The sequence below is a fragment of the Podarcis tiliguerta genome, assembly GCF_965153285.1.
Source record: "Podarcis tiliguerta genome assembly, chromosome: 2".
NCBI classification, from domain to species: domain Eukaryota; kingdom Metazoa; phylum Chordata; class Lepidosauria; order Squamata; family Lacertidae; genus Podarcis; species Podarcis tiliguerta.
Genome location: NC_139535.1, coordinates 31,597,647 through 31,623,324, shown reverse-complemented (window position 1 = coordinate 31,623,324; position 25,678 = coordinate 31,597,647). Strand labels below are relative to the sequence as shown.

The following is a 25,678-nucleotide window of genomic DNA, read 5'->3' as shown; positions in this document are numbered from 1 at the left end:
AAGAATGGATAGGTTTGATCTTCTTGCAGTCCATGGGACTCTCAAGAGTCTCCTCCAGCACCATAATTCAAAAGCATCAATTCTTTGGCGATCAGCCTTCTTTATGGCCCAGCTCTCGCTTCCATACATCACTACTGGGAAAACCATAGCTATATGGACCTTTGTTGGCAAGGTGATGTCTCTGCTTTTTAAGATGCTGTCTAGGTTTGTCATTGCTTTCTCCCAAGAAGCAGGCGTCTTTTAATTTTGTGACTGCTGTCACCATCTGGAGTGATCATGGAGCCCAAGAAAGTAAAATCTCTCGCTGCCAAATTTAAACCAAATTGGTGCTGTAATTAGAATTAAATTGTTTGCTTGCTTAGCTTATTTACTTGGTTTGTTGGTGCTTAGTTAGAAGAGATTTTCAGTTTTGCCTAAACTCTACTCTGAACAATATAGCTTAGCTTCGTTTTAAGTTTTGTCCACCCTGTATTTTGCATTATTTTCTGATTCATTATTCAAAGAAAAGGCAGCTGCTGAGTCATGAATCATATGATTAATTTAAGGCTCACTTGTAGTTGCTATAATTAGCATAACCATATCATGAGAATATGACTAAGATGAGACCAGGGGTTTTTTTGTTTTTGAAGTATAACAAGTTCAGTACATTAGTTAGAGGCTGATGTCAGGCAAATGTCTACACTTGGGAACTGGATAATGACCCTATAAAAGTCAAAGCAGCATTAATTGGAGAAAAAACCATTTCTTCTGAACTGTCCACACAAAAAGCAGTACAGTACATATTTTATTTATATTTGAATATTTATAAGCCTCCTTTTGTGATCATGTCCTTACCATCATGTAAGGGGAAGCAGGGCACATTGATGCACGGGGCACATTGATACGCCAGCAATATTTCAATATCAAGAAATGTTATTCGTGTCGCAACATCACTAATACGTGTCTATACATGTGTGAGTACAATAGTTGCGACCACGCCACCCACCAGTTAGCCGTTGGCGTTTGACAAGAGGAGGTGTGTTTTTAGCACGGCCAACTAAAAAATTATGTGAAATGTAAAAGTGTTCCAACACTGTTTTACGTCGTTTAGTTAAGATTTAAAAATACTAAAGGTAAGTTATTCCACTCAGTAATCAGGATTACACATTATTTTTAAATAAGTTCAGTGGTTTTATTAATAATTGTAATTTTTTTTGAAAATGTCTGTTGGGGAACTTTGATACGCTAATACACGAGGCACTTTGATACATATAAAAGTGCCCTGCTAGTGTACAATAGTGCCCCAATATACAAGTTTGCATGAAATCTCTAAACTCATTAAATCTGAAAAGAAAAAAACCTGTTGTTTACTACATGGCCAAAGTCATTTCTAAATATAATATAACCGATTATCAAGTGTCGTATCTCAGGAAAAACCCAGGATCTTGTCTTCCCCTTTGTAGAATATAAGGCAAGCGTTGATTTCAAGGATGTTATTTTGCTGTTGCCAAAACCAAATTTCCCAAACGGCACATCTCAAGCATCATCTCTTTATGCTTTTTCTATTGACTTAAGTAGATATAATGTGCAAAAAGCTAAACGTTAAGTAATTACCGGTATCTTATTTTTTATAAGCATTTTGTTTAAATTACTATTTTTTGACTACCTAATGTGAGTTCTTATACTTTTTAAGTTTTTCCAAAGTTTTTTTTTATTTTTATGGATAGGTGTTTGAGGAAAGATTAATATAAGTTTTGATGTTTTGTTAAGAAAACTTGCCATAAAGTCTATGATATGTGTGAAACACTGTTAGTTTTGATATGTAATTTAGTTTTCAAGTAACAGATTGTAAGGCTGATTATGATCTCTCACAATAAAAATGTTTTTTTCATTAATTTTTTGTAAATAATTACCATTCTCATACAATTTACTCTTTGTATCAAAGTGCCCCGTCCAATGTATCAATCTGCCCCGAAGGTGGGCTAGAATGATACAAAACCTATTTTTTTACTGAAGTCATTATATTCTCATTATCTTCTAACTTTAATGGTTCTTTTGATTGCTATTATAATATTGATTAGTTATGCCATGCTTCAAGCCAATTTTTTTATTATTTGACTCATTTTTGTTACATAAAATACGAGATTGAATTTTTCTGTATTAATCTGCCCCACTCCCCCCTGTGGTGTCAGGAACTCATGGTCCTCAAATCCAGCAGCCCCACTCAACGTGGCCAATTATCAGGGATGACAGGAGTTTTGATCCAGCAATCTCTGACATCTTGTTAACAGCAGTCTCTGAGAATCACAGGTGAGGAAGGCGCTGTTGTGCAGTGTGAAGGCTCCCTAAAGTCATCTGATTGGCTATTGTGAGAACAGGATGCTGGGATAGATGGGCCATTGGCCTGATACACCAGACTCATATTATATTCTTGGAAGAGGATTTGAAAATGCACAGATATTTAATGCCTTTTCCTTGTCACCAAGGAACCTGAAATTATAGACAGGGTGAGCCCTACTGTGAAGCAGATTCAGTCAGCTGCCTCACTGGAAAGATGCTTATGGGGAGCAGTGATATAGAACAGTAGAATCTTAGAGCTGGAAGGGACCTGCAATGCAGGTGTCACGGTCCGGTTCACGGACAATGGAAGTCCAGGCACGTGACGTCAGGACCAGGGCAAGATGGCAAGGTGGGAGCAGGAACGGGGGTCCAGAAGCCAGGAGCCAGGAAGCCAAGAGCCCGAGGGTCAGAGAGCTGGGAGTCAAGAAGCCAAGGGTCCGAGGGTCAGGAAGCAAGGAGTCATGAAGTCAAGGGTCCGAGGATCAAGAAGCAAGGAGTCAAGAAGTCAAGGGCCCGAGGATCAAGAAGCAGGGAGTCAGGAAGCCGAGGTTCAAGGATCACGAAGCAAGAAGCCAAACGCAGCAAGTCAGGAAGCGTGTTGCTGTGGCAAAGAGCCAAAGGGAAATGCTGACCTTATATCCTTTCCCAGCTCTTGCCACCAGGTGCTGTGAGTTACCAATCGGCCTCACCTGTGAGACCGCACCTTGCCTCTTCAGAACAAACTTAGGAAGGCCCCAGTCCTGCAAAGTTCTATTGGTCACAGGGCCCGGCTCCTGCACACACACCTGACAACAGGAATCTCAGCTAAAGCATCCATGACAGATGGCCATCCAACCTCTGCTTAGAAGCCTCTAAGGAAGGAGAAACCACCAGCTCTCATAGGAGTCTGTTCCACTGCTGAACAGCTCTTGCTGTCAAAAAGTTTTCTGAATGTCGGAATCTCCCTTCTGGCAACTTGAAGCCATTGGTCTGAGTCCTACCCTCCAGAGCAGGAGAAAACAAGCATGCTCCCTCCTCCATGTGGCAGCCTTTAAGATATTTGAAGATGCTGGATGTGATTCTCATGCCCTGCCTTACACACCCTTAAGTCAGCCTACTGTTCTTGGGCAGGGTTAAGGCTACTACCTCATCACAATTAAATCAGTGTAAAAACCATTTCCAGAACCATAACGGCAAAACATAAATAAAACAGCAGCATTACCAATGAACTTAACTTTCAGTTATACATTTCTCACTGATATTTTCCACGGAACATAGACACTATCCTTCATTACTAGTTGAGAAACATCACAGGATTAAAGAGCTAAAGCCCAGGAACCAGACGGTTATCTGATCAATTTCCTTATACCAAGACAGGATCAAATAATATAAAAATTGCTGTACCAAGTCAGACTAATGGTCACTCAAGCTCAAATATTGTGTTGCTTGAAGGATGCCAGTAATCCTTGGCACAAGAAGACTTCCAATTTGATCTCATTCTTTCTTTCTTAACAGGGACCTGCCAGGTGCATATGGGAAGTTTACTAGCCAGTTATGCTTTTGAGAAAGTCCCCCATGATATTCTTGTGGAGAAGCTGGTAAAATGCAGGCTGGACAAGGTTACTGTTAGGTGGATTTGTAGCTGGTTGACTGACCGAACCCAAAGAGCAACTCACTAATGGTTCTTCATCATCCTGGGAAAAAGGGACATGTGGGGTGCCCCAGAGTTATGTTCTGGGCCCATTGTTGTTCAACGTTTTTGTACAAGACTTGCATGGAGAAAATTAGGGGATGCTCATCAACTCCTAACTCTAAAATTCGATGATTCTATGACAAAGGCAATGTGTCCCAGCATCTGCATTCATAGTTAAAAGGTAAAGGGACCCCTGACCATTAGGTCCAGTCATAGCCGATTCTGGGGTTGCGGCACTCATCTCGCTTTATTGGCCAAGGGAGCTGGCGTACAGGTTCCGGGTCATGTGGCCTGCATGACTAAGCCGCTTCTGGTGAGCCAGAGCAGCGCACAGAAACGCCGTTTACCTTCCCACCGGAGCGGTACCTATTTATCTACTTGCACTTTGATGTGCTTTACAGTGCCCTAAACTTTGAACTTTATCTACCTGGGGTGATAACTTTTCTAGATCTACAGTGGTGCCTCGCAAGACGAAAAGAATCCATTTCGCGGGTCTATTCGTCTTGCGGTTTTTTTCGTCTTGCGAAGCAAGCCCATTAGCGGCTTAGCGGATTAGCGGCTTAGCAGGCTTAGCGGATCAGCTGATAAGCGGCTTAGCGGATCAGCTGTTAAGCGGCTTAGCGGCTTGGGAAAAGGGGGGGGGAGGAAAAAAACCCTGCAGGAACTCGCAAGACATTTTCGTCTTGCGAAGCAAGCCCATAGGAAATTCGTTTTGCGAAGCACCTCCAAAACGGAAAACCCTTTCGTCTAGCGGGTTTTCCGTCTTGCGAGGCATTCGTCTTGCGGGGTACCACTGTATTAGCTGTGAGTTTTGGATGAATGAACTGCATACAACTAAATCATAGTCCTGGCAGAAGCTAGTGCAATGAATTCTGGTAGTACAACATGATTTGCCTTCTCTCGTTTCCCCAGGCAACCCTGCATCCTCCTCAAATCTGCTCCAGAGGCTCAGGAGCATATTCCATGGAGAGGGCAGGTGATAATAGTTCCACCAGGAAGGAGAAATGCTTGCAATGAAGGAATGATCTCATTACCAGTACTTTGCATACAAGCCACAAAACAGTGTTTCCCACAAAACTGACAAGTGGAACTGTTTGTTGAACATATCCAACTTCAGAAATAAGCTCATTCCCTGCCTCCCCTTAAGATGTTAAGATCTTCCATTTAGGGCTTTTCTGCTTAGATAAACCTTCCATTACAGGGAAGATGGAACTGGCAGGTGGTTTTTCAGTGCTTGAGTGCTAGTTACTGAACTCTTTCAAAGGTGCTTGTTTAAATTTTCTGAAAGGAACACGCTTGACGCCTGTTGTGTCATCTTTTAGATGCCAGGCAAAAATACCACTTGCAATTTCACTGTGCAGTGTACTCTGTTATTTTAAAGAGTATTTCAAGCTTTTCTGAATTTGCTTTCATAATTCTTTCATTGAATTGTAGAGTTCAAAGGGACCATCTAGTCCAACCCCCCCCCCTGCAATGCAGAAATCTCAGGTAAAGCAGCCATGACAAATGGTCATTCAACCTCTGCTTTCAAAATCTCCAAGGAAGAAAAGTCCACCACCTTCCACGGGAGTCCGTTCCACTTTTAAACAGCTCTTACCATCAGAAAGTTATTCCTGATGTTTAGTCAGACTCTCCTATCATGAAACTTGAAGATATTGGTTCACATTCTACCTTCTGGGGTAGGAAAAAACAGAGCTTGCTCCACCTGGACACAGTACACCAGGTGTTGTTGTCTGACCAAGGCAGAATAGAGTGGTACTATGCTTTCCCTTGATTAGGACACTATACTTATGTTGATTCAGCCTAGAATAGCAATAGTCGTTTTTGCTTGTGCACCACACTGTTGACTCATGCTTTTGGTCTATTAGACCAGTTCTCTAATATGTTAATGACATGCCAAGAAGAGGTAGTAGGGAGGGGCAAAGAAAGCACATTGTCAGATCTCCAAGGGAATATTTATTAAGGCTCTGTAAAACTAATCATGTCAAGAATTGCAGAACAAGATGAGCTCCTAAGAAGACAAACCAGAGAGGAATTTTCTCCTAATTCCAAACAGGGAATCATCACCTCCCAAACGCATTAGATGCACACTGTTTTCTCTTGCTCAGTATACTTTGGACTGAAAATGTTCGATTTCCCACTGTCTACTGAATTCCTTTTAAAATATCCTTTCTAACACTTAAAGATCAGAACACCTGCAGCTGTTGATGGCATACACAAAGATCATCCTCACTCAACTCAGTCCTTAGCAATTGGTAGCTTTCACATTCCCAGCTCAGCCCACAACAGCTTCAGTAAAAGTCAACAGAAGCTTACAAAAAGCTGTAGTTGTGCCAGAGTTAAATGGCTTTGGAATAAGTAACTGTATCTGACATCTTAATGACAAGGTGCTTAGACCAGTGGTTTGTGCAGATTAGTCCTCTTAAGATGCATGCATTTCTGTTAAGAAATAAAACACAGTGATATATTTATCAATCGACTTCTACAGAGTAATAATTGAATACTTCACCTGCAAAGCAGCTCAGAAGTAGTAGCAGAAATACGAGTTTCCATAGCAACATCATCTCCACGTTCCAAGGTCAGAAATTCTTCCCATCCAATCATCAGAGAAACTATGTAGATCTTCCTGTCACTACTTTATAGCCTGTAAAATAGTGAGATAGGTTGGTGGTATACATGCCAAACAAATATGTAGACTTGTTTTATTTAAATCCACCTTAAGGCCCTAATATTGTATTTGTCCTCCTTTTTGTGTGTGCTGTGGGACGATGAGTTCTTTCCTTGGAGGAAAAGGTGTCATGATTGTTTGTCCCAACTTACATCTGTTTGTAGTTACCTTGCTTTTCACACGGCTTATAAAACCTCTGATTGCTTTCAAGAGGAAAAGCTAAACACCCATCAATTCATTGGAATTTCACAAGCTACACTCCTACACCACCAGCCTAGTGGGGCTTTATGGAATCGCAGGGCCACTTCTGCATCTGCAGCCTTCCTGTGCACAGTGGATGGGTGGGAATTGGAAAACAGGTAGATCAGGCCCAGCTGGGGGCCTATGCTATCACGTTATGGCAGTGGGGCTGGCTCTGGATCCAATGGGTCCTGGACTAGTGAAGCTCCACCCCTTCCCTGCCCCAGAAATCTATACCCCACAGCTTTTTGGAAACAGCATTTGTAATATCAGTTCCAAGAACATAGCTAGGATAACTTCATAAGCTACAAACCAGCATGAAAAAGGCCTCTGGAGATATAAGGAGAAAAACCAAATACATTGCCTGAAAATAAGAACTAGTATCCAAATGAATCATTTATTAAACTAGGGGGGAAATGAGAAGGGAAAAGAGATTCTGAGAACGAATAGTATTTTAACTTCAGTTAGGAATTCTGAAATGGAAAACGCAAAAATAATAATCAGCTGAACCATTGGAGGTCACAATTCCACGAGTAACTTCCCACCAATGCCAACAATGCAGTTCTTCAGAGCTACAAAAATTGGGGAAATGCTGAAACTGAACTATGGTACTTACCCGGTACATTCCTCATGTGGATGGGGAAAATGGTTTCAATGCAATGTGTCAAAATCCAATTTAAATCCAGTATGTTTTGAATATTTACAGATGAAGGAATGTTAGAGTGAGCTTGCTTGATGAAATCTAGTTGAAAAGGGGACCATTTAGGTGTTCCATCTAGGAGGTCCCATGTCAGGCGCTTTGCCCAAATATTAAATGTCATAACTAGAGGTGACTCCTCTCCCCGAAAGCCTGAAAAAGCAATGGAACTTCCACAGTCCAACTTTCTGCTTCATGGACACCTTGGCTTGCCTTGTGTGGAAATGCTGGCCTGTGTTATATATGCCCAAGTTTTAAAAGCTGCTAAAAAAATTGTAGCTTTCAAACTCTTCTAGTAATTAATTTCCACTTGGGCTAGGTATATTGCAATACATTGACTTTTGACAGCGCAATGATGAACAACAAAATTCTGTATGCATCTTTACTCTGAAGGAATTCCCATTTCATTTCAAGAGGTAATCAAGTTTAGGATTGCAGACTATGTGGACATCTTTAACTATACAGATGTGTAAGCAATGGAGGTTTTGTGGTAGTGGAAAGCACTTCCACTCACATTCAGGGAGCCCCGTTTTTGCTGAACCCCACCTACTGCAGCTTGCTATTTCTTCTGAAAGCTTTTCCTGAGGGTTGGGACAATATGGAGTAAGGAGTGAACTGCTGAACTAGATGGGGGCAGAGGAACTGGCAGAATCAAATGTCCCTGTCTTGTGTGTGTTGAAGTACTTTTCATCATTGCAAAGCGATGGTTGAATGCCCCTATCAGATAAAAGTGCTATCCTTAAGTAAGCAACATGTTTCCCAAGGGTTTATATAACAAGTTGCTCTAATTTCCTTTGACATTTCAGCCACTGTATGATTAAGTAAATCAAGAAAGGTATCAACTTGGCCTTTACTCCCAAAGGGCAAACTAATAATTTACTGTTGGGAGTAAATTTGTACAAGGCTGCAATGAGGAAGCTTTGATCACACAGACCTATCAAACGATAAAACTATTTTGGATTGACTCTTGGTGCACATGGAAAATCCTTGGATCCATTAATCTTCTCTTGATTCAAATTCATTTGGCCACAAAGCAAGATAAAGGCTGCAATCCTATATCATACTTGGGAGTAGATCCCATTGAAGTCAATGGGATCACTTCTGTGCAACTTTACATATGATTGTGTTCTAAGACTGGCAAAAGAGCTATTGGGTGGTCAGATTTGGGGGAGTGACTACGATGAAGAACCCAAAATCAAAAGTGATTGTTTAGTTCAATGCAATACAAGAAGAAAATAAATGCAGTACTGTGCAAGAAAGTAAGTGTAAAGTGGTATTCGTAGAATCATAGAGTTGGAAGAGGCCACAAGGCCACCACACTCCTTGGCAGCAAATTCCACTGTCGAACAGCTCTTACTGTCAGGAAGTTCTTCCTAATGTTTAGGTGGAATCTTCTTTCTTGTAGTTTGGATCCATTGCTCCGTGTCTGCTTCTCTGGAGCAGCAGAAAACAACCTTTCTCCCTCCTCTATGTGACATCCTTTTATATATTTGAACATGGCTATCATATCACCCCTTAACCTCCTCTTCTCCAGGCTAAACATGCCCAGCTCCCTTAGCCATTCCTCATAAGGCATCGTTTCCAGGCCTTTGACCATTTTGGTTGCCCTCCTCTGGACACGTTCCAGTTTGTCAGTGTCCTTCTTGAACTGTGGTGCCCAGAACTGGACACAGTACTCCAGGTGAGGTCTGACCAGAGCAGAATACAGTGGCACTATTACTTCCCTTGATCTAGATGCTATACTCCTATTGATGCAGCCCAGAATTGCATTGGCTTTTTTATTCAGTGTAATGCATTCCATCAGTGCAAGGATTTCTGCTTCCACAGCAGGACTTGCTCCTCTCCTGCCCCCATGCATGTCCTGTGCCACCCCCAAAACTGTTGGGGAATCCCCTAGAAGAGATTTAGGGAGCTTGCAGGGGAGGAGAAGGGAAGATTGTTCCATCACATAAACAGAAATGCTTGCAAATTCACAATTTACTTAAGGGAACACTGTAAACAACCAAAAACTTGGGCAGGATTTGAGTCACACTTGTAATGTACTAAAAACTAAGGTAAAAATGGATTATTTTAAGAAAAATGAAGAAATTATATGATGAAGTTGAAAATGGAAACCATGGAAGGGTGGAGGGAAGTCTAAGGATTCAGGGAATATTAAATGTTGATGATTATGACTAATGTTTGAATTCAAATGTGTAGTGTAAAACTGAGTAAAAAATAAAGAAAGAAAAGAAAAAGAAATGTTTGCACTGAGGGAACGTTCATATAGCGCTGCATTGGATACAACCCATAGTGAGCATTCAAGGAAATGACCTGATTGTATCTTACTGAGGTCATTCAAAGTTACTGCAGGGTGTGGGATGACTGGGTGAAGTGAAAGAAAGACTGAAACATGCACAGCACATGCAGAAGAAGAAGGTGGTAGAATCCTGAGGTATTAAAGTGAGTACTAATCACTTTGGCCTGCAAGTGAGGAATGCCATGGTTAATATTCTTGCACAATCAAATAAAGATCCCTGTTAATAAAAGCTAGGATAATGGAAAAAGGTCTGTCCCAATTTGTTCCTTGCTATATCAGTTTCATAGGAGTAACTTTTAATGCTGGGCAACCGTCAAAATATGAGTGTATACCTCATGCTAAAGTGCTGTACAGTGGTACCTCAGGTTACATATGCTTCAAGTTACATAAGCTTCAGGTTGCAGACTCCACTAACCCAGAAATATTACCTCAGGTTAAGAACTTTGCTTCAGGTTGAGAACAGAAATCGAGCAGTGGTGGTGCGGCAGCAGTAGGAGGCCCCATTAGCTAAAGTGGTGCTTCAGGTTAAGAACAGTTTCAGGTTAAGTACGGACCTCCAGAATGAATTAAGTACTTAACCTGAGGTACCACTGTATCACCTAGGTAGGAGATAAAAAAACCTAGTGTCTTGGGGGTCTCCAGCATCATTCTCACCCATCCCATATTCCTCATAGCACCTTCACCCCAGTCATGGGCATCCACCACATATTCACAGAGGGTGGTTGTTGTTTTTTAAATCAATTTTTATTTGATTTTACATATCTATGTCATCTTCACATAACAAAAAACAAAAATAATGCTATCCTCATAATACCCCCCAACGACTTCCCTCAACTTCCTCTTCTGGTTTTTTTTTACAGAAACATTTCTTCTGCTTGTTTTTTTTATTCTTAATTTGGAGTCTAGTGGAATGATTATTGTTTTCTTTTTGTTTTGAAATCATTGTTGTATTTTCTATATTTATTTTGATAGTTGTGTTTAATCAAAACCTGCTAAAGAGTCCATTTCACTACATTGTTTCTGCAGGTATAACATAAATATTCCCAATCTTAAAGTCTCTGTTGTCCTTATCTCGTAGTCTTTCAGCTAGTTTTGCCATTTCAGCGTATTCCATCAATTTTTCTTGCCTCTCTTCTTTTGTTGGTATTTCTTTGCTTTTCCATCTTTGGGCTAGCAGCTTTTTTACTAGGCATTTCAGGTCAAGAGTTGCCAAAAGAGAAGAAAAAACATTTTATGTATGCCACAACAGCAGCTAGGATGCTGCTAGCCCAAAGACAGAGGGTGGTTTTGATCAGATTTTTTTTTTTTTTGAATTTTTAAAATTCCCCCCTGTAGTTTGTACCAGTGCAATCAGTTTTTAAGGTGAACACATTGACTTGGGAGGCTTTTATCTTCCATTCTGTATCATTGATCTAATACTCTGTGTATGTAAAACTAAGCCATTGTGCTGGGAACATCAAAATCCATAATGCAAAAATGTGCTGATACTATCGAACTGTCTATTTAAATTACAACTAAGCATGCACCTTTTGTGATAAAGACAATGCATGGTTCTGCCACTGTGCAGCTGAATGTTTAAGCCACATGTTTTTAGTGTACTTGGTGTTGCTTTTAATTCATCCATTCTGACAAAGAAAAGGGCAGCACAGTCCTATTTTATGTCTACATGGAAATAGAGATGGGAGAGAAATGTGGCTCAGTTCACATTTTTTATGCAAACCTATGTAATCTGCACTTCCCAAAACAATGTGTGAGCTGAAAAGCAGCTTATCCTCTGCCATTCAAACATGTCTGAATTTTGCAAAGCAGTTCTCCAACAAAAACAAAAACAAAAGTACAGTATTGTATATACTCAAAGTTTGCATAAAGGACTAGTGCTAGGGGAAATAACATCCAAGATGAATTATGCTGCAATGCCTTGTTTGTAAAAAATACTTTAGAAAAAATTCCAGGCAAAAATGTACATATTATGAGAAATGTGTACCAAAATGTTGGTGAATTTGTGAGGTAGATGCTGAAACATGGGGAGTGAAGAAAGAGGAACAAAGAGGAACCACAATTGACTATCCTTAGATGTTGAGTCTAGTGGAGCTTATGCCCAGGTATAAAATTGCAGCTTGTGACAAGAAAGAATAAAGATAGATGTTTTCTTAGGTATTATTGCAACTTTATTTATTAAATGCCAGCAGACCCAGAAACCTTTCTGACAAATATAAATACTTGTTAGTATTACAGCTGCTAATACTGTCTTTCATATGATAATTTACTGTCAAACTACACCAAGAATATTTTTTTTAACAAAAGACTGGTAATATTTATTGTATGAGAATGCCTGGTTTAAACTAGAGTGTCTTGCCTGTTTTTTAATTCTGGTGAAGTATAAAGATAAATGGTGCTGTCAGATCCTTTGTTTTCTGGATATAACTATTGCTTAAATTAATTATTATTCTATAGCCATCTTAAGCAAATGGACAGGGAGACAACAAAATGAGTTAATGGGAGTAGAAGTGCCTATCTTGTGTAGAACAGTTTAGATATTTACTTCTTAATGGAATAAAATGTATACAAACATATCTCTTTAAAAGCAGCTATTAAAGGTGTTGTTTTTTTTTTGCTGTTATAGATGCTCCCCCCATGATCTTTTCAAATTAAACTCATTCCCATATCAAATTTTCCTGTTAATGTGGCATTCCCGTTGTGAAATTTCCTTTTCTTCCTCTGATTGGATGGCACTCCCATGAGAGGGGACAATCTGCCTAATATTGCTGGGGCGAAACATTTTCCGAAACTGGTATTCATCCAAGGGAAATTTGGTGAAGCAGATATGCTATGGTTTGGATGGATGGGCAGAGCATTCAGTAAATCCCCAGCTTTAAAAAGTCTGCATGTATTTCCCCCATTTTGTGCGTGTGAGTGAGTGAGAGAGAGAGAGAGAGAGAGAGAGAGAAATTTCTTGGGGGTGTGTGGAAGGACTCTTGTCAGGCTGCTGTTGCGTGCATAGTGCAACAGTGTTAGCAATTTCACTCCTCCGATGCTGCAGTTGTAAATCTGGGAGCCTATCTGGGAGCCTAACTAGGACAAGTCTGGGAAAAGAAGACAGTCTTATCTCTTCTGATGCAGGTACTATTACACTGTACTTTCGCTTTTCTTTCTTTCTGTTTGTTCTCTCGGAGCTGGGGAGAATGGACGACATTATGCTTTTGTCTGTACATAGTGTGTAAATAAATACAGTGGACCCTTGGATTGCAAACGTGATCTGTGCGAGATGCACGTTCGCAACCCGCAGCATCCGCAACCCACAGTGGCGCATCTGCGCACACGCAGGTTGCGATTCGACACTTCCGTGCATGCGCAAAGCACGATTTAGCGCTTCTGTGCATGTGCGACCGCCGAAACCCGGAAGTAACCTGTTCCAGTACTTCCAGGTTTCGGCGGTCCGTAAAGCGTGTTCTCCAATAAATGAGAGCACGTGTTGCGGTGTGGGCCACCGGGCCAGGCCTCTTGTTGCCAGGCTGGTTAATAGTTATTGCCTGGCATCTGTGATTGGATAACCGGGTTGCTGGGGCAAATTGTATGTTGCAAATTGAGTGGGTGGGACCATAGTCTTTAAATATTGGTGCACTCTGGTTTCTCTTTCTCTTTGCAGAGTGCATCGGATCACCCGCCCACCCGCCCTCTTTTCCGGTTGACCTTGCTTTGCCTGTCATGGGGGTCGTCTGCCTTGGCGCAGGGGCCTAGTAGGAATTTTGCCATTTGGTGATTGGCTGTGCCATTTGGTTTTTGCCTACTACTCTGCAATTCGTCACAACTTGTAAGGTTGCGGTTAGGCATTGGTTATAATATGCTGGTGTTGGAGGGGGCTGAACAGGCGGTGCCTGCCCCTCCTATTGCGATGAAGGGAATTCTGTTAAAGGAATCCTGGGGCTTGCCATGATTTCGTCCAATCCCTGTTATGGGACCAGGGCCGCCCAATCCCTGTTATGGGAATCCCTGTTATGGGACCAGGGCCGCCCAATCCCTGTTATGGGAATCCCTGTTATGGGACCAGGGCCGCTCAATCCCTGTTATGGGAATCCTTGTTATAGGACCGGGCAGGCAAGCTTTCGGGGAGCTGCTGGGGAGAGCGGCGTGGGTCCGACGCTTAGCTCAGGTGACCCCCCAGTCTGACTTTCTCTTCTACTGGCTACCGATCGGACCTCGGGATGCCAGTTCTGTCCCAGGCGGGGGGACAGATAGTCATAACCAATGTCTAAACAACCACTCACTGATGTTGTATTTTAATAAAGTTGTGGCCAAAATAGTGCCCAAAAACCAAAACTAAATTACGTGTTATGTGTGAAGTTATTTGAGGGGTGGCCTGGGGACCTACACGCGCAACCTGAAAAAATGCAACCTGATAGCTATCCTATCTTTGCTTTAGAGTACAGAAGTAAGTACTAGCTAGCTATAATTTACAATGTTCTTATTTTTTCTGTACTTGTAATTCACAAAATATGTGCCTGCTTATTAGCATGTTCTTTATGTTTTTTAAATAAATTTTCAGAAAGAGACTTTCTTTTGTCTTGTGTGTGCCTGTCTGGGGGGGGAATGGCTAATTCCAACGCCTAGACTTCTTGGTCGCGCTATATCAAAGGATTTCTGCCTGCAAGTTTGTGGAAGCAACTTGTAGTTTGGGGTTAGCCGGTAACCAAGGAGAACAGCTGGCTCCCTTTGGCTGTGGCTTTCGCCAACCCTGGGACGAGGGAGTGGTGGCAGCCCTGCCAGTTCTATTTTGTCCTGTTTCTGAAAAGTAAACGGGTTTGCCAGCCTTGCCCAAGAAACCTGATCTGGCCAGAGAGCCAAGACCGGTGAGGGAGGGGCAAGACGCTGGGCGTCCGTTTACTACAGACCCATTCCCATCTCACCATACCATTGGCCCAACTTGTGCATGGGGTTAATGCCAGGACCGGCCCACTGATGAGGCAGGCAGCTGCCTTGGGTAGCTAATTCCCACAGGGTGGTGCCTCCATATGAGCCCCTGCCACCACAATCTTGTGAGAGCTCTGCAAGATCTTGTTAGAAGCTGCTCACGCCACACGACCCTGGTAAGCAGGGGGGCAGGGCAGAGGGGGCATCTTCCTGTTTTGCCTCAGGTGGCAAAACAGGACAGGATACCCCTGGCTAATGCATAGGTTGGTTCCAAACTTCAATAATCTACAAAGGAAATGATGTGATACTGGAGGGAAGGAAAAGCATTGCTTCAGTGCATGAATATGGGAAAAATAAATGATTTAAGGAAGGGGTCAATTGGGGATGCAGTCGGTTCAGGGTTTATTTTGTCCTCCTTAAAGCCTGGCGGATATTACAAACCTGTTTTCCCCCACACCCATTGTCACCAAAAACCACGTTTAGCCTCTGATCCCTTCCTTTCTCTCCTTCTCTCATGCTCATTCTTTGCTGTCTGACACTACAGTATCTCACAAAGTCCCAGCCAGGGATACAGCAAACCTCTATATATGATCTCTCTATTCTCTCCTGAACACCTGATTTGCAGGCAGCTAATGTGAGCTTCCTCATGAATGCCAATTGTATTCAGCGAGTATTTTTCTTTTCAAACTTTTTTTTTATCCCCCAGGCAGTCTCTGTGCAGTTTGACTACTTGAACTTTCTGTATGCCCATAACAGGGTGAATTGCAAATGCTTTTAGTGGTGTAGAGTAAGGCAGAGGGCAGCTTGACTGTCTCTGAGATTTACTAGCATTTTTGCTGCTTTTCAAATTATTTCCTAGGCAGTCTTGGGAGAAAACACACTTGCTATTTATCTCAGCTTTCTTGATGCAGATAATTTCTGCTTTCTCCTTGTTGTAAATACTATTGCTTCACTTCTCATGTGGTTTTTTTATGTAATGCCCTCAACACTGAACTGAATCCTGTTAGTCACGCTTAGAACAGACACGTTGAGATCTATAGAAATTTAGTTTAGTCATTAAGTTCCATTGATTTTAATGATCTACTCTAAGCATGACTAAGTTTGGACCAACCCTATGAAAATAGTTCAGCACCAAAGCTTTGCACTTTTGTGTCAAGTGAGCCTTCCACATTCAGAAGACAATGAAACCCTCTAGTACCACCTTACATATTTCTTAGATTTGTCAGTTTTTATTTGAGGGATATCTATGGTATTTATGGAAGCCAGTCAAGGAGTCCCATGCTTGTGGCAACTCTGGTCTTGCAATACATGCTAAACCAAAAAATCAGGATATGTTAACACTATTTTGTTAGTTGCTTCATCGAGGTATTTTGCACATCTACAGTCAGTTTAATCAAGGTCCTCCAAGGCTAGAAACTTGCAAGGGCATTCTCACAACCATGCAAACACCCAAATCTCAGAAAGTCTTCAATTTCCTTCAGTTAATTAAGCTCAACTGTGACATAACTAGTTGGTGATTTTTTTAAAGTGTAGATGACTGGTTACCAACAATGCCTCTTCTTCCTGTCTTATTTGATCAGTAGTTACAATTATTTGCACTGTTTACCAGTACTTTTTTTCCTTAAAAAATGTTTAGGTGTACTGTCATTTTCCTACTCATATTGCCCCTCAATGAGGTCAAACTTAGATTCACAAAATGTTTAGGGGTATGTGTACCCCTGCATCCCCCCAGAAAAAAGAACTGCTGTTTACTGTACATATACAGTGGTACCTCGGGTTACAAACTTAATTCATTCCGGAGGTCCGTTCTTAACCTGAAACTGTCCTTAACTAGAGGCGTGCTTTCGCTAATGGGGCCTCTTGCTGCTGCTGCGCCACCAGCACACGATTTCCATTCTCATCCTGGGGCAAAGTTCTCAACTCGAGGTAACTCTTCCAGTGGAGTTTGTAACCTGAGGCGTTTGTAACTCGAGGTACCACTGTACCTCATTGTCATGTCAAATAGGTCATGACTGCATTTTCAGTACCAAGCCAGTATGCCTTAGAGAGGTCATCAGGGTCCAAACCTGAACCAGGTCCCAGGGCATCCAAGCCAGTCAGCAGTGAGAAGTTGATTCACAAAAGACTCTTTTCACCATATAACGCCTTGAGAGCTCACCAGCATACTCTGTCCTCACACTGCTCTCTGACTTGCCTGCTGTGATCTAATTTAAGCAGTGAATTGCTCCATGCTAACTGGATGTTATATTTTTTTAACCTCCAACCTTATAGTGAGGAGCCGCAGTGAAAGACAAGGAACACCAATCCCCAAACTGTCCAGGAAATTGGATCCTTTCCAAAACAAGCAACTAGATGTCTTGGGAGGGAGGCCTTGCTCCCCCCCCCCCCCTGCTGTTGTCTCAGGGGTGTTTCCTGTTAAGCACCTAGTACAGTTGGTATAAAATACATGCTAAATTGTTAATATGAAGTAAGTTGTTTTATTCAGAATAATATATAAAGAGGCAATTTCTCTGCTGGGAAATCATTTACAGACAAACCATAAAACCTGTTTTAGTAATAAGTCATAATGAATATAGTTGTCATAAGCACAGAAAAACCCATATCCTCTGGGCATAAGTAATTCCTAGAAAAGGCACTATAAAAATACAGAGTTATCTCCTAAAGTACAAGTTCTCTGGAGCTGATTCATGGTTGGCATTGCCATCTCTCTCTCTCTCTCTCTCTCTCTCCCTCCCCTCTCCCTCTCCCTTGCAGTTTATATACAATATGCATGATCGTAATCATTCTGAACATGACGTCTCTTGGGCGCAATAACAATTTGCTTCATGTACTTGGAATTCATTAATACAACCAGCGTTAGATTGCCCCTCCCACCTGCATTTTAGGCAACGGGCATGATCAACGTGCCAGCACATAGCTTTTCACAGTGCCTTCTTTCTCCAGGTGTAATCAGGAAAACTTGAAGATGTATCAGCATTGACGTCTCACTGTGATTTTTTTAAAAAAAGGCTAAACAATATCTGAGGTGTCTAGAGCAGAACAGGCCGGCTAATTAGTCATGGGTACACGCCTAATTTTAATCCAGCCTTTAAAGCAGAGCATTTGAACATGGATTGGAATAATCTACAAATAATGCAAATTGCACATGGAGAACAATATTTGGGACTCCTGGGAAATCTAGACCTTAGAGGGAATGAAGCGGATACATACATTTGTTGGAAGTTCACACACACACACACACACACACACATATACATTCTTCAATCCAAGAAACCACACACAACTTAACACACTCTACTTTTTCACAAGTTGAATCTATGCATTTTACTCTCCCTGTGTATAGGAACACAGAAAGCTGCTTTATATTGAATCAGACCCTTGGTCCATCTAAGTCACCCCATTGGGCCATCTATAGTGCCTGGCAATGGCTCCCCAGAGTTTCAGATAGGTTGTCCCAACCCTACCCGGAGATGCCAGGGTTTGAAACAGCAGCATAACGTGGGTCCCTGGCCAGCGTCCAATCAAGGGAATCTTTCCTTGCAAACTAGGCCCAACCTGGGAGCAGAGATAAGGCAGAGAAACATGAAGCCAGGAGCACCTCTGTGTTGCCTTGCCCTCTTGTCCTTACACTGAGGAACTCTGGGCAACACACATGGCTCAGGCAGTGCTTTCTCGCCTTCCTCTTCCTCCCTGTTCATCCTCGGTGGGCAGTGGCAGCAGCCTCACCCCCCTTCTTGAAATGCAAGTGTCCCTTTGCCAGCCATGAGGAGAAGGAGGCACTGCCGCCGCCTCAGCAGCAAAGGCCCAGTCGGACATGGCTTGCCTCCCCATGGCTCCTGCTGCAGTGAGGGAACCTGTTATGTGGGCCCTCAGAAGTTTGCACCCGGCAGTCCCATGGCCCCCCAGGCTCCCCCACAATATGCTTTGGTTTGAACCCAGGGCCTTCTGATTCCAATGCAGTTGCTCCACCACCACCTACTCAGAAAGAGATTATTATTATTGGTAGTAGCAGCGGTAATGTATCCTACCCTTATATCGCTTCACAGTGAAGGGCAGGTGACAATTTCATAAAAATAAATAAATATGCATTTGCACCACTGTTCCAATTTTCTATACTTCTATACCAGCAGCAAAAATTATTTGTGTAGTTCTTTACCTCCTTGACATCTGATGGGAGGGCGTTCCACAGGAAGAGAAGGCCCTCTGGCTGGTTATAAGAGGCAAAGAACCAATAGAACACAGTCCCATCCACTGCATTGCAGCTTGGACTCTCTTCCTTGCCTGAGCAGCAATTGTACTTGAGCCCACATACGCATGCCAGCTCCTTAAACAAGCCTTAAGTGTTGCTTAAGTGACACCATCAGTGGCTCCCTACCCCTTCTTTGTCTTTGGATCAGTTAAATACAGAGCAGGATTAAAGTGTCATTGGCCTAGGCGGCGGGTTTATGGGTTGCAGCTCTCTCAGTGAAGTCAGAGGGAACTGAAGTGAGGCAAAACACAGTAATTATATACCTGAGTTTGCTTGTTACAAAGAAAAAGAATAGGCACGCAGTGTCACACAAAAGCTTCCCGGGGGTAATGTGAATAACCTTAATGACCATTTCACAGTGGCGATTGCAGGTGTTTAGCCGTGTCGGCTGCACTTTTCGCAACTGAAGGAAGACAAAACAAATTCAGGCCCATGATGGCAGCATTACGGTGGTTTAAGTCACTCTGTGAATTCTTGTTAGCTTCAGGCACTCTGAGACCAGCGTGGCCAACACCTCCAGAAGTTATCTAAAAACACAGTTCTATAAAAAGAACCGTGGAGAATATCTTACTATCCAGCGGCAAAGTTCGGAAAGTGAAGAGGCCAAGTTTTTGCTTATCCTAGGTCAAGGTTTTCTCTCACTCACGTTTTCCCTTAAACTACATGTTTACAGGATGATATTAGAGCAGGGGCAACCAATGTGATACGCTCCAGGTGTTTGGGGCTACAACTTCCATCAGCCTCAGCAGTCAGGGTGTATCTATTCTGCTGTTTGTGCAGGAACTTGCTGCAAGCTGCGTTAATGGCAAATCGAACTTTCCTCTGGGTGAGGCCTGGGATGGAAGTTGTAGCTGGCAGCACCTGGAGGGCACCCTGTTGGCTAGTCTTGTATTAGAGAGACTGGCTACAAACATGGATATGTGTGAATGAGAGTGAGGGCCAGAGAATGAAAGACAATTACTTTCTTGAGAAATGAAATATTAGACATTGGGATTTCCATTTAACAGCTACAATTTTAAATCCATAAAGCAATGCATTATCGTTATACTAATGCTGATTCAAGTCAAGTCATGCTTATGTGCATGTAACCAAAGTCACACTACTCATTTGGAGGAGAGGAGTGACTCAGAATAACCCCGAGGTTTCCACAACACACACACCAATAATGCACATTTTGCTTGTGAATAATAACTGCATTCATCAGTTTTGTGGTCCCAGATCCTCCTTCTTCAGATGATGATTATCTGCTACTTCAATACACAAGAAGCAGCTATTTATGTATGACATTAACTTCTCAGAGTTGCAATTGAAAAATGGTGATCATTTTACCGAGATAAGTAATTATCCCATCTTTATTTCTATTTTTGCTGCGTTTAGGAGCAAGGAAGTGTAGCTCTGCAAAGAGGTAAAGAGCTGTAAGTCTTTTGTGGCTATTTTTAGATGCAGTCCTTTAGGTAGACTAAACAGGACTAAGCAGATTGTGTTTTACATGCCAGTGATCCCACTCCCTTTGATTTGCAATTTATTCAGCAAACCACACCAGCATTCGCCTTCCACCCTCCAGCCATGCACTGAGCTAATGGCTGAAGGGGATTAGCTTGCAATAAGTCACAAATCTCCAGTTCTGAACAATGTGCAGAAGACATCTCTCAATTATTGTGGCTCTTCATTTTTATTCTGGGCATGGATGGCGGGATGTTTCTTTTGCAGGACCTCGTGCTGTTTATTATTCTTACTTCTGAAATGTTCTTTCTGGCTTTTGCAGGGTTTCCCCCCCAACCCCCCCTATTAATTATGATTCCTTCAAAATACAAAATGTAACTTAGATATTCCACTTTACATATGTATTATACGGGCTATGGGGCAAATGACAACACTGAGCTTCCCCTACCTCCCACCTCTTGCTCTCCCTCCAGTAAGCACCAGCAACACGTTGTGTTTGGAAACTGGGAGAGTAGCGGTGCCTCACCTGTGTTGCTGCATTAGTCACACCTCTCTCTCTCTGTGTGTGTGTGTGTGTGTGTGCAAACGTGATGTTCATTTTAGCAAATGGCCTCTGAGATTCTAAGGGGCATTGGTAGGGTTTCTCCAAGTGTTTCTGTGTGGGAAATTGAATTAGAGAAAATGGATCTGGGAATGATCTTGGCTATGGGCAGTGCTTTTTTCGGGGTGGGGGGGATGCAGGGGTATGCATACCCCTAAACATTTTGTGAATCTTTGTACTTTTGTCCATTTACTGTATTTATTTTTCCCGATTTGAACTATAAAATGGTGATTTTCTTGAGTCAAAATGAGAGTGCCCCTAAACATTTTTTTTTAGGAAAAAAAAGCACTGGCTATGGGTAAGACATTAATTTGGGGAAATAAATTAATTTCCGACGATTTTATCCAGAGATGATTTGGGGAGGTAATGAATGAAAGGTGGTATTTGTGTGTTTGTTTGCTTGCTTGCTTGCTGTAAACCACCCTTTGATCATCGGATGAATGGTGGTATAAAAGTTCATAATTATCAGCGATGATAATGTTGATGATTAGGAATTGTACCAGGATCAGTTGGGGACCTGGGAGTAATTGAAGTACAGTGGTACCTCAGGTGAAGAACTTAATTCGTTCTGGAGGTCCGTTCTTAACCTGAAACTGTTCTTAACCTGAGGTACCACTTTAGCTAACGGGGCCTCCTGCTGCTGCCGCACCACTACTGCACGATTTCTGTTCTCATCCTGAAGCAGAGTTCTTAACTCAAGGTACTATTTCTGGGTTAGCGGAGTGTGTATCCTGAAGCGTCTGTAACCTGAAGCATCTGTAACCCGAGGTACCACTGTACAAAGGAACTGATTTGGGGTGATGTATATTAACTGAAGAACTTAGCTGGCATGACTCAGATGTAAAATTAGTTGACTTTCAAAGCCAAAATTTGCATCTAGCAGATAAATAATCATTTGCAAATTTTAGTCTATGGGGTTATGCCCCATATCTTTTCAGTAGCTAGCAATGCCCCTGGGGACTTCCTTTCTGCCAATAAAACATTTAAATGTGTTATAACAAATTATCAAGGGCTTAGTTGTTGTTTTTTCTACTTTTTTGTTATTTCTTCAATGAGTTGCCTTCTGTAAACGGAGTCCTTCCCTTAGAAGTGGGATCAGAAAGGCCACGTGTGACTTCTAACACCTGCAGTCATGGCTCATAGTCTTTACTTGCAAATCATTTTTTTAACAATGAAATGAAGGGGTGGGCAGGTCAATTTTTGCTTCTCAGACAAGAAATTGGAAACCTGCCAGCTTATTAACCACCAGAACTTCAGCCTGGCAGCCTTAATTCCAACATGAATACAAATTCTAAGTCTCAGATTTCCCCAGAGAATTGCCAGGAAATACTCTGAGCAAAAATAGAGCTTAAAAAAATGAGTCCATTTATGCATTGGAGAGGATGACTCTCGTAGAGCTTTAATCACCTGTCAGCTGGGATGTGCAGAATTGTAAACCAAATATTAGGTAGCTGTACATATTTTCTTGCTAGCTAGGATGCTTTCACTGAGGGGTTAGACTACAGTCAGTCAGCATTATGTGCAATGAAAAGAGCTATGTAAATAATAATGATGATGATGATAATAATAATATAGAATTTCTAAATAAGTCTTTGTTAATAATTATACAAAGAAGATAAAGTTTGGCAGGGGCGTTTACCTTTTTTTGATTACATCTGAAGTTGGTGCAAGGTAAGATCAAAAAGAAAGAAAAAAGCATGTGCCAGCTTCTAAATAAGTCCCACATGTTAATCAAGTTTGAAAAATCCAGCTTGCTGAAAGCATGGTGATGGTAGACTCTATTACACTGTAGACACTTTCAGACAAACTCAGTGGATCCAACCAGATAAAACATTAATCTCCAGAACTTCAGAGGAAATGGCCTTTAAAATATTGCTTGCTTTCAGTCTGAGCATTTTAGACTATACAGGGTTGATCCTGACATCGGGTCCAGTGAGGTGGCTGCATCTGGTGACAAATTGCTTTTATTTTATTGGAAGATTTACATTCTGCATTAATAACTTGTTTTTCCCCCTCTGCCTATCGTCTGACCTATTGATTTCAGCTTTAATTACCCCATAATATCCCAAATATTTAGTGCTGAGTAATGGACAGTGGGCAGAAATGAGTTACTCAGGAAGCTTGCCTGTGTCACCTGGAAGGTTAACTCCTATAGGGCAAACCTTGTGTGGAAATGATCTGGTAGAGTATATAAGCCCTATTCATGCATTTGAGTGAATGTGTAGGGGTTTAAAGGTGGGATAAGGTGTGTATGCAAGCATCACTTTCCCCACGTCCATTCATGGGCTGCCTGCACTTCAGACTTTCCTGTGATGAGTAAGAAGGACTAAAGCAAAATTCTCTCTAGAGGTACACGACAAGCATAAGATTTGCCTTGTATCTGTAACCTTTGGGAGCAGCCAAACTGATTTACTGAATTACACTTTGTCGTCATTCGTTATTTGGGTACAAACTTGATTGGTTAAATCCAACACTGTTTCATCCCATTGACTACTATAGCCATAACTTCCCTACCCTGTTTACAGAAGTGGATGAAATGTACAGGCAAGCGAGCCTTTCCAGAGTGAATTCAGCCCGCCAAGTTTTAAGCAGAGCTATTTGAGGGTTTTCATGCAGCAAACTTTTTAATAAAAAGAAAAGAAAAGAAGATGAAACGTCTCTAGCTTTTAAAGTTTCTGCTAGAGTTGGATGCAAATTGTAGGCTTTTTAAATCTCTTTTAAGGGGATGAAGCCGGGTCTATATCAGTAAGTTAGATGGAAAGGTTCTGCTATCATGCTAAGTGATTTTACCTTTGTTATATTAAAAAAACCCGGGGGGAAACTTTTCCCCCCTTTCCTGGAAGTATCCTCCATTAAGCAAAAGGAAAAAAATCCTGCCCTTAATGCCCAAAACTAAAGAATTCATTTAATTCCTTTAGAGAAGAGACCTCGTCATCATGAACAAAACTGATTACATCCAGGAGGCGCACAGACAACTTTCCAATACCGCCTTTACTTAAAATTGGACTCAGACCCCACACAACAGTGCCCTTCAGCTCTCTATATTGGACAAACAGGCCAAACCCTATGCCAAAGGATAAATAGACATAAATCTGACATCAGGAATCTCAAGACAGAGAACACTTCAATCTCCCAGGACATTCGACACAAGATCTCAAAGTAGTTTATTACAAAAGAATTTCAGAAATAGACTGGAAAGAGAAGTTGTTGAATTGCAACTTATTACCAAACTTAAAACCATGGAGAGACCTGGTCTGAATAGAGACATTGGATTCTTATCTCATTATACATGATAAAGCTATTTTAGCTATCTCATCCCTTGCTTTCTCCTGTAGGACCAATTGTAGTTGTTAACAGTCGTCAACAGGCTTACCACACCTATCAGCCAATCACCCATTCCCACCACCTTTCTGAGTAATACCTCTCCCCACTATATATAAGGGTCTGGTGACTTCTGTTTCAGTGTATCTGAAGAAGTGTGCATGCACATGAACGCTCATACCAATCACAAACTTAGTTGGTCTCTAAGGTGCTACTGGAAGGATTTTTTTTATTTTGATATAAAGGCATCTTCATATGTTCCAACGTTAAAATGAGTATGTTTAGAATAATTTGGGAGCCCTCTGAATCAGAAGCCTGTAAATTAGAGAGTCCCAGTGTTGAGGTTAATCTCTGTCATGAACTAATTTTTCAACTCATGCCCCTTCTCAATCTGCAAAATGAGAAAAAGAAAATTTCCTTTAAAGGGTTTTTGTAAGGGCTATAACACTCCATGCGGATATTCAAAAGTCTTGCATAAGTGTATAATACCATACCACACCACACCACACCACACCACACCACACCATACCATACCATATAATAATTATATTGTACATAAAAGTCTTACATAAATGTTTATAATACAATACAATATTATATTGCCACCAGATGAATTGCCCCTTTCACAAATCACTTTACTGTTCACTTTCACATTCTTGCTGCAGGATGGCTAAGGGTCCCCTAATTAATATTAGAATAAATAACTTTCTTTAACAACTTGTCACAGACTGTCTTGTCAAAAAGGCAGTTCTTTGTAGCTAATTTTAAAGCAAGTGTCACCAAACATATGGAAAAACTTACAGATAACACTCTTGTGTCTTACTGAATATTTTTGGAGACACGTTGTGAAGCATTCCCCCCCCCCTCCCAGTTCAAAGTGATATTGTTAAAGTTACAGCAGATTGTGTTGTTTCAGAGGCGAGCAGAAAAACATGTTTAAAAAATATGCTGTCCCCAAACAGAACCAGCTGTGTGTAGTGCTTACCACTGCCTCTCTGTCCATGTCAAGATGCTGAAAGTCCCATGCTCCTGTGCTAAAGGATTGGAAGAGGAACACACTTGGATGTAATGCAATTGCGGTTCCAGGTGTGCTAAAAAAAAACTTACCTGTTTAGGAGTCTATAAGCCAAACACTTGGTGTGCTAATGCTGGAGAAGCATGCACAAGCTGTGTTGCTCATATGTGACCAACAGGTAAGTTTTTAAAAGATTCCCATCACTGTGGTTAATCTGGATCGCTGTTTATGCAAAGACTTGAAATA

At 41.6% G+C, this 25,678-nt stretch overlaps 1 protein-coding gene and 1 long non-coding RNA gene across 7 annotated transcripts in view; one reads left to right on the top strand and one right to left on the bottom strand.

The window, feature by feature from the left end:
* LOC310671185 overlaps positions 1 to 25,678 on the top strand; it is a 917,602-nt gene that overhangs the window by 56,204 nt on the left and 835,720 nt on the right. The window lies entirely within an intron of this gene.
* The window catches only part of LOC310670128 (contactin-6-like), a 199,204-nt gene that overhangs the window by 156,395 nt on the left and 17,131 nt on the right, over positions 1 to 25,678 (bottom strand). For all 6 annotated transcript variants that reach the window (XR_014507533.1, XM_083424816.1, XM_083424818.1 and 3 more), the window contains exon 2: positions 6,501 to 6,635. Coding sequence is in view for 5 of the 6 variants with exons in the window: in XM_083424816.1 (XP_083280942.1) it covers positions 6,501 to 6,555 (55 nt within the window). In the remaining variant the exon portion in view is untranslated. The remainder of the gene's footprint in view (positions 1 to 6,500; positions 6,636 to 25,678) is intronic.